Here is an 18,915-nt window from a genome sequence, read left to right as displayed (position 1 = left end):
CACAGCTGCAGCAGATTTTGCACTCTCCAGTTATAGTAAATCAATCTCATTGTGAAAGTCCTGTTTACTTGGAACATATGTACGTGTTTATGGAACAATCTTTCATATGAAATGCTGTAGACTAAGGAAATTCCAGCACTGTTGTGTGTTAAATTTTATTGAAACCCCACCTTTTTGCTTGGTGTGACATGTAAGGTACTGATGATGTCCTTTGCTGTTATTCACTGCTTCAGCTATGCATGTTCATGGCATGAAATAGAGAGTGACAGGTCCCATGCACTTGAATAAGACAGAGGTGATTCACCGGGATGGAATTGTATCGCTTGTTTCCTCAGATTCATCAGATTCATCAATTGCTTGTTGCACAGAACATACATCACCCGGACTTACATTGTACACCTCTGGAAAATACAACTACTGTTCTGTGGCTCTTGCTTGATTCCAAGTATGTGTTTTAATCACCTGAGAACAAATAAATGTGTTGATAGCAGAAGTGGTTTGTATTTAGCAAGGTCTTGCATAAGTAGAAACATTTTGTACCAGAATACAATGAAATGTGCATTCTTCTATTAGGATCTAGAACATTCTTAGTGGAAGGTATAAGCTTCCTGCTTTGCGTAAACCTTTATCCAGCCTTATTATTATTATTATACAGGATTTATATAGTGCCAACAATTACAATACATTTCAGTACAGAAGGAATAGGAGGGCCCGGCTCGTGGAGCTTACAATCTAAAGGAAGGGGGAGGTGATACAAAAGGCGATAGCTGCGGGGGATGATCTGGTGGAGGTGATTCAAGTACAGTTCTTGGGTGGAGGTGGGGTAGGCTTCCCTGAAGAAGTGAGTTTTCAAAGATCGCCCAAAGGCAGACAGGGTGGGGGCTGACCGGACATGCTGTGGTAGGGAGTTCCAGAGGATGGGAGAGGCTCTGGAGAAGTCCTGGAGGCAAGCGTGGGAGGAGGTGATGAGGGAGCTAGAGAGGAGGATATCATGGGAGGAGCGGAGTGGGCGATTTGGGCGGTATCTGTGGATGAGGTTGGTGATGTAGCTAGGGGCAGTGTTGTGGGTGGCTTTATTTTAACTGAATGTTATAATTTTGTTACAGTATAGAACAACCTTTTTAACACAAAGGACACTTGCCAACAAGAAAAAAGTCTTTTTTCTTGGTGCTTTGCTTTTTAGACCTATTATTGGAGTTATTTGGGATGTTGAGTCAGAACATTTCATTGGCTATACTGCATGAGCTCTAGTTTCTTAGATATGGTCGCATGTCTCTGTCCCAACATGACTGCACACCAGTGCACAAAGCAAGGTCCATAAAGACATGGATGAGCGAGTTTGGGGTGGAGGAACTTGACTGGCCTGCACAGAGTCCTGACCTCAACCCCATACAACACCTTTGGGATAAAATAGAGCGGAGACTGCAAGCCAGGCCTTCTCGTCCGACATCAGTGCCTGACCTCACAAATGTGCTTCTGGAAGAATGGTCAAACCTTCCCATAGACACCCTCCTAAACCTTGTGGATGGCCTTCCCAGAAGAGTTGAAGCTGTTATAGCTGCAAAGGGCGGGGCCAACTCAATATTGAACCCTAGGGACTAAGACTGGGATGCCATTAAAGTTCATGTGCGTGTAAAGGCAGGCGGCCCAATACTTTTGGCAATATAGTGTAGTTTGGTGAGGCACTTTTTTTCCACATTCCAGTGTAATTTTCAACCCATTCCTGCAGTGTGAACCAGAGAACCAGTGATGAACCGGAATATTCATCTGCACATTTTTATGATTGTGCATTATTAGCTGAGAAATATATATATTTGTGTGTTTTGGATACTGTGTTTTGTATATTTAGTTTGAAATGATACAGTATATAAAAGGGATCAACTATAGTTGCTCTTTACATGTGCAGGTCCAGTAGTATTCTTGGTGGCTGTGCTCTACCGTTCTTCTTTAAGTGCATTTCTTGAATGTGTAAATAATATTAATAAAAAAACTTTTCGCGCTCACCTAAAATTGCTGTGCTATAAATCTATTTAGCTGCAGGACGTCATAGTAGCCAACTTTCAATAAATAAATACAATTCAAAGCAGCGCACACCAATTTACTTCATGTGTTAAGTTAATACATGACAATCTCTTGTTATGATAAATATGTAAACTCATACACAAAACCAGCAATGAAATTAGCATGTGAATAATTGTCCAGTGCATTTAAATAACTAGAAAATCTACAATTTCTGGGGAAATTGTGTAAAGTGTTCTTGCAAGCAACCCTTACCAAGTGATTGATGAAATGTAAGCAGTGTACATTGCAAGCCTGATAGTGAGAAATGCATTTCAGCTTGTATTTTGAAGCTCACAGTCCAGCCTGGTGAGTCATCTGCCTCTTGAGTGACCTTTGGTTGCTATAGCAACTCACTCAGTCAGGAATGTTAGAAGTGCTGTTCTAAACACACTGTTGCAACTTGCCAACTTCACTGGCGATTGCCATATTCAAACACTTGTAGTTTTAAAAGTATAAATGCTATAGTGAAGAGCTTAGTATCGTGACAATCACAAGAAGCAGACCTAAATTTTGATGTATAGTATGTCTCTGCAATATTAAAAATGAAGGCACAGTCGCAGTTTAAAAACGTCCCTTCAAATTTCAGGTGGCTGTGAGTGAAGTTTCAATGAAAGTCAATGGGATGGGTGAGTTGCAAACAAATGGTCATATTCTGAAAACTATCAGAACTATGGCTTAGCCGTGGACATTTTTAGTGACAGCAGGGTTAGCTGAACGTTTTGATATAAGATATGTGTAGGTGGGCTTGAAAATGACAGAGTGATGGCAGTTTACAAATCATGTTCTGATTTTTCCTTCCATCCTGTAGCTGTGCTCTGCTGCCACTCTAGATGCACCATTCATTCCTATGGGAAAATTTCGCCACAAAAACCGCGATATTTCTTGAACGATTTGGCGAAACGTTCCACAAAGTAATAGCAATCCGATCGGGAACAATCCGCACGTTTTGATATATTACTTGTCTTTGTAGTGTAAAAACTGTGGGAGGAGTTAGCTTGGCAAATATGGCTATAATAAGAATAAGAATATATTTGTGAGATAACAATAAGTGTTCTTTGCAAGAACACCTAATTATGTTCATATAGTCCAAATAACCACTGGAGTGTTTTTTTTGCATGATACACGTGTGGCACTTTATTTCTGGGATTTAAAAGGTAATATACTATGTTGAGATTTTGTTTTTTGAGGTATTTGAAGAGCACCTGTGATTGATTTGCATCTTCTTCAGTGGAGTAGAACGCGTCTTCCTATCAAGAAATTGATCTTTGTTTGGACACATTATTTGGACACTTTGCATATTGGGACTTTATTTTATTTTTGTTCTTTTATATAGATTTGATATTTTTTATTTTTGGGTAATCTCTTTGGGTCTTGATTTTTTCACTATAATTGTGGGTTTTTGGGTTTAAGTCAATGAATATATGTTTTATTAGTTCTTCAGGGGAAGGATATTGATATGACTTTAAGGGATTGCTGAGGATTTTATATATATATGTGTGCTGATTTATAGTTACACCGTACATCATGTCACATGTACATCACAAAGGGCGTCAAAGAAAAATTTTTGGCAAGTTTAGAATTTTTAAAATTTGTTTCCTCTATTTTTACAGTGCCAACACCCTTCAGACAGTGTTACAGACTACACAGAACTACTGACCATAGTCTCATCTCCAGAAAAGCTTAGACTTGAATGTCCCCACCAGAGTCATGCAAATTTTTTTTTTTAGATTGTGGGAGGAAACCCACATGAGGACTTGGGGATGATTTACAAACTAAAACTGAACCCTGGTTTGTGTTTTGTGCCGATGACCAGGTGCCTGTCTTACACCTGCAGCTTAGCTGAATGTGTTATGGTATAGAGTGGTATATCTGCCTAGAAATTTTCCAGTTGGATGTTTTTTGCTGCACCTTTGGATCAGATCCCAGAGAGTCTTTGTATTTCGGTATGGGTTTCCGGGAAAAAAAATACTGGCTCCATTACTCAGTACATGGGCTGCGCCTCTATTGCGTAAGTTAAAGGAGTATTTGTTACTTAAAACATAAGATATTCAAGTATGAGAGTTATTCTCTTTGACATTTTCAAACACTGACACCATGCATAATTGAGGCTGTTTTCTTGTCATCTGTAATTCTCTTACAGGAATTATCTAATTTTTTTATGGGTAGATATGTTTCTAAATACCGTCAATGAGAACATCATATATACTGGCAGGAACACGATGTGTCATCTTCCAGTGCAATCTTGAATCTCATATGGTGCTTAGGGCTCATTGAGGCAAGCGTATGTTATTACTGAACTTTATGCAATGTACACGGAGTAAAGCGTTAACGAAATATATAAACAAAATTACCAATTTAAAAATAAATTAATAACACCTCTGTAAAAAAGAATTTACGTAGCTGCTGCTCTAATAGTATGTGATTAACACATACCATATGGCATGGATATAGATAGATAGTCGTCACATGACTGTGATTGAGCTTGGCAGTCACTTTTGCAGCAGTTGTTTTCTTATTCCGGGGCTCAATCTTGCGCAATGTCCTTTTGTCTCTTTTGGTCAGTTGACCATGTCAACCACACACATGCTTATCAGATGACATTTCCTGGAAACTGTATACACCGTCATAACCTTTGATACTGTACCTTGCGACACGGCAAATAAATTGCAACTTCAGTCACTGAGGCACCTGTTTTGTTAGGGTTTTGGGGTTGTATTCGATATGTGCAAAGAGATATCACACAAATTCTTATAGTAAAACATTTATTACAAATAATGACAGCTACAGATAAAGAAAAAGAAAATATAACAAGAATACTTAACTAAAAATTCTGTTTCCGCCATGAGTCCCTCCAATTGCATGGCATGGTACACAGGTGACCACAGACACTTCCTTATTGCAGCTCTGAGATGAGACAGATATTTCCAGTCTAGCTGTGTGTTATATACTGGACTTGTGTGTAAGCAATCGTCAATCCACCCCACTGCAAGTAACATGACCTTTTAAGGACTTGGTCAGTTTGCACTAACATTCCTTTGGTGAGTCATCTAAAGTGACCATCCTTGTGTCCTTATTAGATATTGTGAGCCAACAATAATAAGGAAATCTAAAATATACAATTTCCCCATCAGCACCAGCTAAGCAGCACAATTTGACACCAAGCTGTGCAGTGGAATAACATCCTTACAGGATGTTTCCAACTTACAAGCCGACCTCAAACTGTTTAATTGGGCAACTATGGGGCAAATGAGGTTTAATGTTGATAAATGTAAGGTGATGCACTTGGGGGCTAAGAATATGCATGCATCATACATATTGGGGGGTGGGGGTGTACAACTGGGGGAATCAATGGTGGAGAAGGATCTGGTAGATCACAAGCTGAATAATGGCATGCAATGCCAAGCTGCGGGTTCTAAAGCGAGCACAATCCGCTCTTGTATTAAAGAGGTATAGACTCCAGAGAGAGAGATATAATTTTTATCCCTGTACAAATCATTAGTAAGACCTCATCTGGAATATGCAGTTAAGTTTTGGGCACCAATTCACAAAAAGAACATTGGAGAACTGGATAAAGTACAGAGAAGGGCAAGAAAACTGATAAGAGGCATGGAGGAGCTCATCTATGAGGAAAGATTAGAGGAACTGAATGTATTCTCTCTTTAGAAGAGGAGCTTAAGGGGGGATATGATAACCATGTATAATACATAAGGGGGGATATGATTTCCATGTATAATACATAAAGGGGGATATGATCTCCATGTATAATACATAAGGGGGGATATGATCAACATGTATAATACATAAGGGGGGATATGATCTCCATGTATAATACATAAGGGGGGATATGATCTCCATGTATAAATACATCAGTGGTTCATATAGTGAACTCAGTGTAGAGCTATTCACCCTGAGGCCATCACAAAGGACAAGGGGGCACTCTTTACGTCTGGAGGAAAAGAAATGTAATCTCCAAATATGGAAAGGATTCTTCACAGTAAGAGCTGTGAAAATGTGGAATAGACTCCCTCAAGAGTTGGCTCTGGCCAGCTCAGTGGATTGCTTTAGAAAAAGGCCTGGATTCTTTTTTGGATACACAGAATATAACTGGATACTAACATTTATAGGTAAAGTTGATCCAGGGAATATCCAATTGCCTCTTGGGGGATCAAGAAGGATTTTTTCCCCTGCAGGAGCAAATTGGTCCATACTTTGCTGGGTTCTTTGCCTTCCTCTGGATTAACTGTGGGTGTATGATTGTAACTTTTTTTTTTATGGTTTAACTGGATGTACTTTTGTCTTTTTTTCAGCCAGACTAACTATGTAACATTTTTCCCTTTTTAAAGCTCAGTAAGCTCTGACATCACTCCATATTATTACGAAACTGAGGCATCCCACCTGTCAGGGCTCCGGGTATGACCAGAGGTGTGTGGACTGACACAGGGAAATGCAGGCTTTAGGTATAGAGTAAACAAGACAATTTATTAAAGACTAAACAACACAAACACAGTGCAAGGTAAACATAACACAGTGCAAACAACCCACACCCAACAGATAACCATATATACAAATCAAACGTAGTCGGGCAGGCCGGGTCGGTAGCAAACGTGCAAACGGTACCAGGAGCGAGCGGAAGAGTGGTCAGGAATAGCCGAAGTCAGGACAGGCAGAGTTCGTTCAGAGTCAGGATCAAAGCAGAATCAGGATCAGGCAGGAAGCAGACAGGATGCAGGTACAGGGGCTCATGGGAAACATACACCAATGCCCTGACTGCAGGCCTGGCCACTCCTTAAATACACCTCCTGCAATCAGCCTCAGGTGATGACTTGATTGCAGGAGTGAGCTTCTGGCTGCTGAGAGCACCCGCTGGCCAGCCCTGGTACTGCAGCCCACACGGCAGGTGAGTCCCACCTCCAGTGGAGAGTCCATTCCTGACACCACCTGTCAGCTAGGGGTCTCATCATACAACGGAAGCAAAAGAATGTTGCATCACTTCCATGAAACATGTCGTCACCTTCACACCTGCAAATCATGTAGTGTTTCCTATTTTTATCTAACCCTTGTGTGTAACCATGCCTTATAAAGTACCAGACTGCATAAAAGTGCAACCTGAATTCAGTTCAAAGTGCAATAGTGCAAATACAATTTTTTTTTTTAAAAAAAAAAAGCACATTTTTATTGCACACTTTATTTGAAGTATATGTAGTACTCATCTGTACACAGCGTCCCTAATGCCTGTATGAATGAGGCTATTCACTCTTATTAACCACCTCCCGTCCGGCCGTTGTATATAAACGGCCGGACGGTGGCACTGCAGGGTCGGGTGGCCGTCAATAAACGGCCTCCCCGCACCCTGCTTGTGTGCGCTCCCTGGTAGCGCTCAGCACCGCAATCCGGTGCCCGCTGTGTCCTCCGGACACAGTGAAACACCGATCGTCGGACGGGACCTCTGTACGAGGTCCCGATCATGTGATCACTGATTGGCCAATCAGTGATCACATGCAAAGTAGTAAGCAAGATGTCACTTCTGACATCATTGCTTACTATGTGTGAAATCTGTGACTGATCACAGAGGTCACATGGTACAAGGCTATTCACAAAAGCCTTGTACCATGTGACAAGCTGTGACCAATCACAGCTCACTCAGTACTTCTCAATGAGTGCAAGAATGCACACAGAGAGAAAGAGAAATGATTGCTTTTACATCCTATATGGGTGTAAAAGCAATCAGTGTAAAAAAAAAAAAAAAATCTTCATCACCCCTCACAAGTAGTACAGTGTCACCATGGTGACACTGTACTGCTAGGGTGACAGTATGTAAAAAATAAAAATAAAAAATAATATAAAAAAATAAAATAAAAATGTAAAAAACAAAGTTTAAAAATTATAATTTTTGCTTATAACCTAATTTGGATTTTTTTTTTTTTGCTAAAAAGATAACAGAATAAATTTTGGCTAAGATTTATGATGAAATATTATTTATTTGCAAAATGTTATAAAAAAAAACACTTTTTTTCAAAATTTTTGGACATTTCATTTACATAGCAAAAAAAATACAAATCCCAGTGGTAAATAAATACCACCAAAATAAAGCTTTATCTGTCTCAAAAAAATGGTAAAAAATTAATTTGGGTACAGTGTTGCATGACCGCGCAATTGTCATTCAAAGTGTGATAGCGCTAAAAGCTGAAAATTGCCCTGGTCAGGAAGGGGGTGAAAGTGTCCGGTCTGGAAGTGGTTAAAAATACTAAATGAGAAAAGGATTTTTGTAGGTAGTAGCAGCCCCTAGGGGCTATCAAACAGTTGCAAATGTCATAAGCTATTTTAAGGCAGTTACATGGGCAGTTTTAATCACTTAGCATGAGATGTCAAGCTGAACAATAATCAGAGATAAAGATGTCACTTGGTAAATACACTATATTGCCTAAAGTATTGGCCCACCCCACATCATGTACATGCGGTCCCGGCCCACCGGAAAAATGCCCGGCGTGCCCTATAGCCATTCCGAGCCTGCATGTGTGCAATTATTTCATTCTGGTATTCAGGACGTTAGTAGCACTTCATATTCATTCACACACATTTTCATTTACCTATTTGGTTTCCATCACACGTTATATTGGGCTTAGTGGAGGATTTATATCAGCAAATGTTCACTAACTGTCCAAAATCAGATGCATGTTATTTTTCCTATATCCTCCTATCACACAGCTAAATAGTCCTTCGATGTGAAGGGGGAATAATTGTATGACTATGACATATGGCTGGTGGAGTAAGGAGAAATATACATGGCTAGTTGAGGGAAGATATAGTGTGTGTGTATATATGTATGTGTATATATATATATATATATATATGTGTGTGTGTGTGTGTGTGTGTGTGTATATATATATATATATATATATATATACACTATATTGCCAGAAGTATTGGGACACCCCTCCAAATCATTGGATTCAGGTGTTCCAATGTTCCAATCACCTCCATGGCCACAGGTGTATAACATCAATCACCTAGGCATGCAGACTGCTTCTACAAACATTGGTGAAAGAATGGGTCGCTCTCTGGGGCTCAGTGACTCCAAGCGTGGTACAGTGATAGGTTGCCACCTGTGCAATAAGTCCATCCGTGACATTTTTTTGCTACTAAATATTCCACGGTCAACTGTTAGGGTATTATAACAAAGTGGAAGCAACTGGGAACAATAGCAACTCAGCCCCCAAGTGGTAGGCCATGTAAAATGACAGAGTGGGGTCAAGGCATGCTGAAGCGCACAGTGCGCAGAAGTCGCCAACTGTCTGCGGAGTCAATAGCTAAAGACCTCCAAACTTGGTGTGGCCTTCAGATTAGCACAACAGTGCATAGAGAGCTTCATAGAATGGGATTCCATGGCCGAGCAGCTGCATCCAAGCCTTACATCACCAAGTGCAATGCAAAGTGTCGGATGCCGTGGTGTTGAGCATGCCGCCACTGGATACTTTTGGAAATATAGTGTAGTTCACAATGATGTTTCCTTTCTACCTTCAGCAGAAGTGAAATTTGGAATTTCATTGATAATTATTAGTATGTAACTTTTCCAGCAAAACACACATTAATATCTGTACCTGTATTGTAACAAACGTGGCTGACAACTTCTGTCTGTATTATGTGGTAATATTATGAGGTGATGAATGCATACTATCTGGTTATCTATTTTTACCAGATTTAGCAGATTTTACCAGATTTCAGTAGGTCAAACCACGAGGGGTTTGGAACAACCAGCCAAAAGTTTAATGATGATTATCTGTAATATATTACTGGCCAAGCTAAAAGCAAATGAGCACCCAGTTCACTCTAATTGAAGGGTAAGTAAAAGCAAAACCTTTTTTTAGTTTTGGATAGTGTCAAATGTTTTTTTCTTTGGGAAATTTAATGAATAGCACTGGAAACTTTAATTTTATATTAATATTATTGACAATAGTCTTCCACTGTTGTAAATATGGAGAATCTAATTATTGGGCTGGCAGATTCTGTACACTAAAGGGTTTTCACAATCACTTTGTGCTGTAATAGAGACAAATAAATTACTACAGTGCCACACCGTGATAAGTCCAAATTCAAGTTTATTCTACGGAGAGACTGTTTATAATGCCAGTGTGTTTCAGGGGTTGTAACTTCACCCCAGTGTATGTGGACTCAGTTATATAGTTTCAGGTGCTACAGATAACGTGCAAACTCTTTAACTCTTTAAAATGGAACATCACCTTAAAGGGGACGTTCCAATTGATATCCTCCTGTCCCCTCTTCTTTTTTTAGAACTTTTTTTTGGGGGGTGAGCAGGTTAATTGGCTGTTGTATTGTAAGTTCCTTGAGGGTAGGGAGTGATGTGAATGTACAATGTATACAGGGGGTATAGAAAAGAATCACCCTCCCTTTAAAATAATTAAAAAACATTTTGTTGCCTTGCAGCCTGAAATGAACAGACACGGTTTTTGTTTAATCCAACTATACTTTACATACAGAACTTTACATACAGTGTGTATAGAAAAGAATCTTACCCCATTAAAATGTAGACAGACACAGTTTTTGTTTTATCCAGCTGTGTTTACGCAGTGCAACTTATAACATCCAAGTGAAAGATATAACACCAATATGTCAGAAAAAAACAACAAAAAAACTAGTCATTGAGTTGCAAAAAGGATCACCCCCTTGTGTCAGAATTTTGTTGAAATACCTTTTGCTTCAGTTCAGTTAGATTTGATTGTGCCCGTTTGTGGCCTGCAGTCTTCAAGTCATTTCACAGATTTTCAATGGGATTTGAGTCAGGACTCTAACTCGGCCATGCAAGGACATTCACCTTTTTCTCCTTCGACCACTGTGTGGTCATTTTTGCTGTCTGCTTTGGGTCATTTTCATGTTGAAAGGTAAATCTTCTTCCCATTGACAACTTTCTGGCAGAGGGCAGCAGATTTTCCTCTAGAATTTGATGATATTTTTCCCCATTCGTTTTTCCTTCTATCCTGACAAGTGCTCCAGTCCTTGCTGCAGAGAAACCCCCCATAACAGGACATTATCACCTCCATGCTTTACTGTAGGAATGGTGTTATTTGGATGGTGAGCTGTATTGGATTTCCACCAGACATATCGTTTAGTGTTGAGGCCAAATAATTAAATTTTAGTGTCATCTGACCAGAACACCTTTTTCCATGCGGCCTTAGAAACTTCAAGGTGCGTTTTGGCAACGCTCAGTCAGGACTGCATGTGGCCTTTCTTGAGTGGCTTTTTTATTGCAACACTGCCATACAAGCCACATTGGAGACTTTGTGATATTTGTCATGTTTTTGTATTAGCGTTTTTTCACGTTTTTTCGTTTTTCTTTTTACCAAAAAAAAAATATTTTTAGTAAAAAAAAGTCCAAAAAGCTGGTTTCCCGCGATTTACCGCGTTTTGCAGCGTTAGAGTGTTTTGACAGCTAAAAAACTCCTCTAGAAACCCACTAGTCTTGTTTTTTTTTTCCCAGAAAAAAAACGTCCCTGCCAAAAAAACATCCCTGCCAAAAAACACTGATTACAGTCTGTGTGCATAGACACATAGGATAACACTACCAGGGACTGAAATGCTCCAGGAAAGCTCTTTTCATTCTGAGCTAATCAAAATGTCCACGGCTGATCACAGTTCAACGTCAAATGGCTTTGTGTGCCATTGAGAAGGTGATTAGCTACACCTGATTGAGTTTACAAGTAATTTTTAGGAGGGGGTTGATCCTTTTTCCAACTCAGTGATTCTGTTTTTGAATGTTTGTTTTTTTTTTTTTTCTGACATGTTGGTGTTATATCTTTCATTTGGATGTTATAAGTTGCACTGTGTAAACACAGCTGGATAAAACAAAAACTGTGTCTGTCTTCATTTTAACGCGGTAAGATTCTTTTCTATACACACTGTATGTAAAGTTCTGAGTAAATTGACGGTGCTATATATGTACCTGAATCTAATAAATAACTAAAAGGAAGTATCTTTTTTGAGTTTAGAAAACATGTATGAAAAGATTTATTTTTACCCAAAGTTTAGTGTGCCTTTAAGTGGGCCACACCCCTTTCATCCCACTCTGGGTCAGTGAATCTGTCCAGAGACCAGTGGTCCACTGCAGTTGGGGTAAAGGTCAGATGCAACCTCCTCCTCTGTCCCCGCCATGAGAAGACAGTGATTATTGCTAGCGGCTATACAAGGCGTTTGCGATATTCATATGTAAAAATCTGTCAGGTTGGGTGTATCCAAGTTGATCACTCGATCAACTTGCTACATTCAGCCTGCCCATACATGGTTCGAAGCATGGCTTCCTGCTGAATCAGCCGAGATTCAAATGGTTTATTGTCGCCCTTAGGAACTGAAGTTGCTATTTGCACATGAGAGACGTGATGAGTACTGTGCTTGTCTGGTATGGAAGATGAAGTGAAAACAAGTTCACTTTAAATAGTAGAGTTTGCTATACATGCATTTCATGAACAGTAAAATTTCAGTTACTGAGGACAAATGCATTTCATTGCAGTTATTCTATATTCTGTTGTGTGTGAACTGTGAAATATTTAATACTAGCTACATGACAAGATTGATAAATATTAAAGTAGATATAAACCTGAACTGAGTGGTATCTAGTTTGCAGAAGCACCGTGGATCGTAAATTATTAACTTAAAAAAAAAAATGTTTACTTTTCTTCAAACTTTCATACATCTTGGTGCTGCGGATCTCCTGCAGCCTCTTTGCTGTCACTTTCTGTCATCATGTACTCCATCAATGGCTTCATGGCACTTTTCAAGGAGGGTTTCCAGACATCAATGAACTGTACATGCATACTGTATTTTGAAATGGCCATTTTTAGTCTCCCATGTGATTGGCTGACAATGCTGGAACAGTTGGGAGACAGGGATAGTGTTGTCAACCAATATTAGTAAGTGGTTCTAAAGTCGCAAGGTTTTATACCTCAAGAGCCCTTTCATACCGGGTGCGACTTGCCATGCGATTAGCCATTCCATGCGTGCTTCCAATCGCATGGAAAGTTGTACCCTATAGTCCGCAATTAAAGCGGTCATATCGGTGCAATTCCAACTTGGTCGAAGTCACATCGATTTTGAAAGTAGGGCATGCACTACTTCCGGTGCGGCTTGCATAGACATCTGTGTCTTGCAGGCTGCAGAGGTCTTGCAAGTCGCACCTGACATCCGACTTCACTGGAAGTTGCATAATTTCAAAGTCATATTGGTGTGACCTTCCTTCATTTAGAGCTGGTTCACACCAGATGCAGTCCAGTACTTTTTTTTTTTTCTGCATCAAAAATGCATGCACAGTGTATTCCATGTATTCCTGTGCAGTCAGTTCCATTCAGTTTACAGTACAGGAACAAAGTAGAACAGGCTGCATTCTTTCTGCACAGAACTGTACTGGAACACAGCAAAACACGTCAAAAACATACCAAAGTGTGGTGTGAACTATAAGCAAAAATGCATTTCGACTGCATTCAGAGTGTGCTTTTGTGGTGTGAACCGCCTCTTAGGTAAAAAAAACCTGTCACTAGTTGTTTTCTCTCCCACCTCAGATACTTACCTAAGTCTTATATAAATGTAGCTCTGTGCCTGTCTGCAGCAGTGCTAGTCTCTATTCCTGATCTCATAGGTCAGATTGATAGCAGCAGGAGCCATTGCATTGCTGGTTACCTTTTAAGTGATTATTGCTTCTGTAAAAAACCTACCAAGCTATACCCTGCTTTGTAATGTTTAGAAAAGGGCTGTGGAGTAATGTTTAACCACTTGACCTCTGGAACATTTTTCTCCCTTCTTGACCAGGGTATTTTTCTGCTATTCAGCACTGCGCTACTTTAACTGGCAATTGCTCGGTTATGCAAAACTGTACTCAAATGAAATTATCATTTTATTTCACACAAATAGAGCTTTCTTTTGGTGGTATTTAATCATTACTGGATTTTTATTGTTTGCTATATAAACCCAAAAAAATACTGAAAATGTTGAAAGAAAAAAAAAAACACGTTTTTATTAGTTTCTGTTTTAAAATATTGCAAATAAATAATCTGTCTTCATAATGTTCTGTGTGAAGGTTATAGAGTCTACAAACTATGTTATATATATTTGAATATTTAAATAGTCCTGATGTATTGATGGCCTGTCTCGAGGCCCTTAAAATGCCAGGACAGTATAAATACCCCCCAACTGACCCCTTTTGGAAAGTAGCCCGTCCAAGGTATTTAGTAAGAGGCATGCTGAGTTTTTTTTTAACTTGCCACAAGTTTTTGTAAAAGTGCAGTGCAGTACATCATCAAACAACTGGTGTGACCAGGGATACTGACTGATGGCGGTATGTAAAAAAAATATAATAATAATTTTTAATTCAAATTTAAAAAAAATGTTTTCCCTATTTTTTTTACATACTGTCATCAGAGTAGTTCAGTGTCACCATAGTCATACTGTACTACTCAGGATTGAGGGAGGGGTGATAAATTATTTTTTTGTTTTTTTACACAGTAACACTGCTATTGCTTATAACAGTGATGATCACTGTTATAAGCAATAGTTAACTGTCATGAATCGCTTTCCATTCATGAAAGCTTGCTTTCTGTTGACATGCTGTGATTGGCTACAGCTAATCACATGCTACAGGGTGTCAGGTACCATGTGATAGCTATGGGCCAATCACAGCTTCACAACAGTAAGCAAGCAGTCATGAATGGAAACCATTCATGACTATTTTATTTACATAGTAATCGTGATTGCTATGACCAATCACATGATACGCCAGCCACTCAGAGTTGCTGGGTACTGAGTGTCGCAATCATGCGATCACGCTGCTAGTGTGCATATGCCAGCATTTCGATGTGCAGCCCGCTCACAGTGAGAGCACTGAGAGTGACAAGTGGTTAAAGGATGAATTCATCTTTGAGAAAATGTTACATGTTCCACCTGTTTTAGGCCGTTTGCAGTGGCTCAGCGATCCAAGCCCTGTGTGTCAGCAGTACAGGGAGAAGTTCTCTGTACCAGCTGTCACTTTTTGAAAAGAGCGTGGCTGTGCGGTGGCTCTGACCACACAGCCGCATCATTCATTCACAGAAATCTGTGAATGAATCAACTACAGGTACCGACATCCTTTGTGGATGTCGGCTTGTAGCTCCTATTGAACTACCACGGCACTGTTGAGTGCCGTGGTAGTTCATTAATTCTTCCTGTCAGTGTAAAACTGCCTTCCCGTACAATGTATGAGCAGACAGTTTACATTGACAGTCTGCAGGAGTCATGTATGGTACCATCGATCTACTGGTTGCTGGTGCAATGCTTTGCAGGCTGCTAAAAAAAATAGTAATTGCACTTTTTTTTTTACTTGCAATAAAATGTGCATTTATTTATTTTTTAAAGGCAAACTTATCCTTTAACATACGTAACCCTGCCTGTATTGTGCTGACATTCATTATCAGTTATAAACTAGATTCGAGTTTTGTCTGTTTTAACAAAGAGGTTTTTAAACTGGCCTCCTTCGTTGTATATTAATGAGGAATAGCTCAGTGAATCCCCAGTCTGTGCTGGGGACAGAGACACTGTGAGACTGTCCAAAAACACTTGCAATCTGCCTTGAGACCACCTCCTCTAAAAAATGTAAGATTTTTTTTTGTTTTTTAATTTTTAGATATGCTTTGTAAATGAGAACACATAACCAACATATAGTATTCTCAAATATGATTGCAAAAGTGAAAATACACTTTAAAGGGGGAAGGCGGGTGTGTACATTGTGTGAAATTATGCTAGGAAGTACAACTATTCAATAAATATAACAGCACAAATATAAACTCTAAAAGACGTATTAAACCCAAGATCAAAAATTTATTAAATTGCAGCTTACCAATTCTAAAATGTGGTGGCATTAGTTTTCTTTGTAGGCATTTTTTAGGCATTTTCCTTTATTTTCAACAAATAGTAAGTCTGTTATTTTTCAACTTTCGTTAACAGTCCCAGCTATCCAGACAAAGAGGCAGTTAGAGGGTTGAGACAAACAATTTACCACAGACAGGGGGTTTACAATGATCAACTTGCATTTATTTATGTAAAACCTTTATTCCAAAAGGAACTAAACGCTGTTTGCCATTAGTTTAAAGTAGAACTCCACTATTTTGAATCCTTAGTCATGGAAAAGCGCAAAATGTGCTGTAAAACTCATCAGCCGCACATAGATGTAAACCTAGCCCAAGACAGGAAGTGTGTTACTGGCTGTTTTTACAGCTGTATAAATGTAGTTCAAGAAAGGAAGACCGTATTTGAATTTATCCCGGGTACTGATTTTTCCTCCTGTGGATTAGGAAGTGTGTTACTGGCTGGATCACCGGGTGAATTAAAAGAAAAAAATTATAAAAGTGGAGCCACTATATCTGAGGATTGATAATGCATTATATTACTTACATTGTATGCAATATATTACATTTTTGTTTTTCAGTTTAATATCACTTTAAATGGAAAGTGTTGTGTGTCACTGAAGTTGCTGTTTTTCTTTATTATTAAAATACAGCTGTGCTCAAGGTTTGCATACAATGGCAGAAATCTTGAAATTTTGGCAATGATATTGAAAATATGACTGATGATGCCAAAAACTGTCTTTAATTTAAGGATAGTGATCATATGAAGCCATTTATTATCATTGTTTTTTTTGGCTCCTTTTTAAATCATAGTGATAACAGAATTTACCCAAATGGCCCTGATCAATAGTTTACATACCCTGAAATGTTTGGCCTTGGTACAGACACACACAGGTTAAAGTGGCAGTTGAAGGCTAATTTCCTATATCTGGCTTATGAAATTGCAATTAGTGTATGCGTATAAATAGTCAATGAGGTTGTTAGCTCTCATGTGGATGCGCTGAGCAGGCTAGATACTGAGCCAGAGCAGAAATGAACTGCCAAAAAACCTGAGTAGCAAGGTAATGGAAAAGGATATAAACCGATATCCAACAACTTGGATATGCCAGTCAGTACTGTTTGGTCACTTATTAAGAAGCGGAAAATTCAGGGATCTCTTAATACCGAGCCAAGGTCATGTAGACCAAGGTAGATTGCAGTCACAACTGCCAGAAGAATTGTTCGGCAAACAAAGAACAACCCCCAGGTAACCTCAGAAGATATATAGGCTACTCTGGAAAAAGACGGTTTGGTTGTTTCAAAAAGCACAATACAATGATTCTGATGTGAGCTGCATGGTCGAGTTGCCAGAAAAAAGCCTGGTTACAATATGCCTGACAACACCTTGATATGCCTCACAGCTTCTCATCTAGTGATGAGACCAAAATAAAGCTTTATGGACACAACCATAAGCACTATGTTTGGAGAGGAATCAAAAAAGCCTATAGCGAAAATAATACTATCCCCACTGTGAAACATGGCTGTGGGTCACTGATGTTTTGGGAGTATGTGAGCTCTAAAGGCATTGGGAACTTGTGAATATTGATGGCAAGATGAATGCAGATGAATGTTATGTGAAAATACTATTAGACAATTTGCATTCTTCTGCACAAAAGCTGCGCACGGGACACTCTTGGTCTTTCCAGTATGACAATGACCCTAAGCACAAGGTCAAGTTGACCCTTCAGTGGTTACAGCAGAAAAAGGTGAAGGTTCTGGAGTGGCCATCATAGTCTCCTGATCTTAATATCATCGAGCCACTCTCGGGAGATCTCAGAGGTTCTGCTCATGCAAGATGAACAAAGACTTTGCATGCTCTGGAGGCATTTTGCCAAGATGAATGGGCAGCTATACCACCTGCAAGAATTTGGGCCTCATAGACAACCATTACAACTGCACAATGTCATTGATGCTAAAGTGGGCATACAGTTGTGGCCATAAGTTTTAAAATTGACACAGATCTTAATTTTCACAAGGTCTGCTGCCTCAGTTTTTATGATGGCAATTTGCATATACTCCAGAATGTTATGAAGAGTGATCAGATGAATTGCAATTAATTGCAGTCTCTCTTTTCCATGAAAATGAACTGAATCCCAAAAAAAACATTTCCACTACATTTCAGTCCTGCCACAAAAGGATCAGCTGACTTCAGGTGCCAGTGTTGACAAGTACAAGGCTGGAGAACACTCTGTCATGCTGATTGGGTTAGAATAACAGACTGGAAGCTTTAAAAGGAGGGTGGTGCTTGAAATTAATGTTCTTCTTCTGTTAACCATGATTACCTGAAAGGAAACACGTGAAATCACCATTGCTTTGCACAAAAACGGATTCACAGGCAAGGATATTGCTGCTACTAAGATTGCACCTAAATCAACCATTTATCAGAACATCAAGAACTTCAAGGAGAGCGGTTCAGTTGTTGTGAAGAATGCTTTAGGGCTCCCAAGAAAGTCGAGCAATCACCAGGACCATCTCCTAAAGTTGATTCACCTGCGGGATCAGGGCACCACCAGTGCAGAGCTTGCTCAGGAATGGCAGCAGGCAGGTGTGAGTGCATCTGCACACACAGTGAGGTCTAGTGTCAAGATGGGCAGAAAATAATCCACTTATCTCTAGGAAAAACATCAGGGACAAACTGATATTGTACAATAGGAACAGGGATTGGACTGCTGAGGACTGGGGTAAAGTCCTTTTCTATGATGAATCCCCTTTTAGATTGTTTGGGGCATCCTGAATAAATCTTGTTCGGAGAAGAAAAGATGTGCGCTACCATCTGTCCTGTGTCATGCCAACTATAAAGCATTGTCAGGGCAGGAGCGATGGAATGGACAGGCAGGCCTATGGTAAGGTCACGCAGCGACTGACAACAGCCACTACCCACAGACCAGAGTCCCTCAGGGCGCGGAGTCTGAGCCCCAGGCTGCCCTTCACCATGGCC

The 18,915-nt window shown here is 39.6% G+C and overlaps 1 protein-coding gene across 2 annotated transcripts in view; it reads left to right on the top strand.

The window, feature by feature from the left end:
• The window catches only part of LOC149447753 (CMP-N-acetylneuraminate-beta-galactosamide-alpha-2,3-sialyltransferase 4-like), a 163,081-nt gene that overhangs the window by 29,812 nt on the left and 114,354 nt on the right, over window positions 1-18,915 (top strand). The window contains exon 1 of one of the 2 annotated variants that reach the window (XM_089652103.1): window positions 3,814-4,069. The exons of the other annotated variant lie outside the window; for it this stretch is intronic. Coding sequence (XP_089508229.1) covers window positions 3,905-4,069 — 165 coding nt within the window. The 5' untranslated portion in view covers window positions 3,814-3,904. Of the gene's footprint in view, window positions 1-3,813; window positions 4,070-18,915 lie in introns of those variants that run through there. 2 annotated transcript variants of the gene reach the window in all.

The sequence above is a fragment of the Staurois parvus genome, unplaced genomic scaffold, assembly GCF_062004578.1.
Source record: "Staurois parvus isolate SC_StPar_1 unplaced genomic scaffold, SC_StPar_1.0 ptg000671l, whole genome shotgun sequence".
Taxonomy (NCBI): Eukaryota; Metazoa; Chordata; class Amphibia; order Anura; family Ranidae; genus Staurois; species Staurois parvus.
The sequence above is the reverse complement of the archived record's forward strand: the minus strand, read 5'-3'. Positions and strand labels throughout refer to the sequence as shown.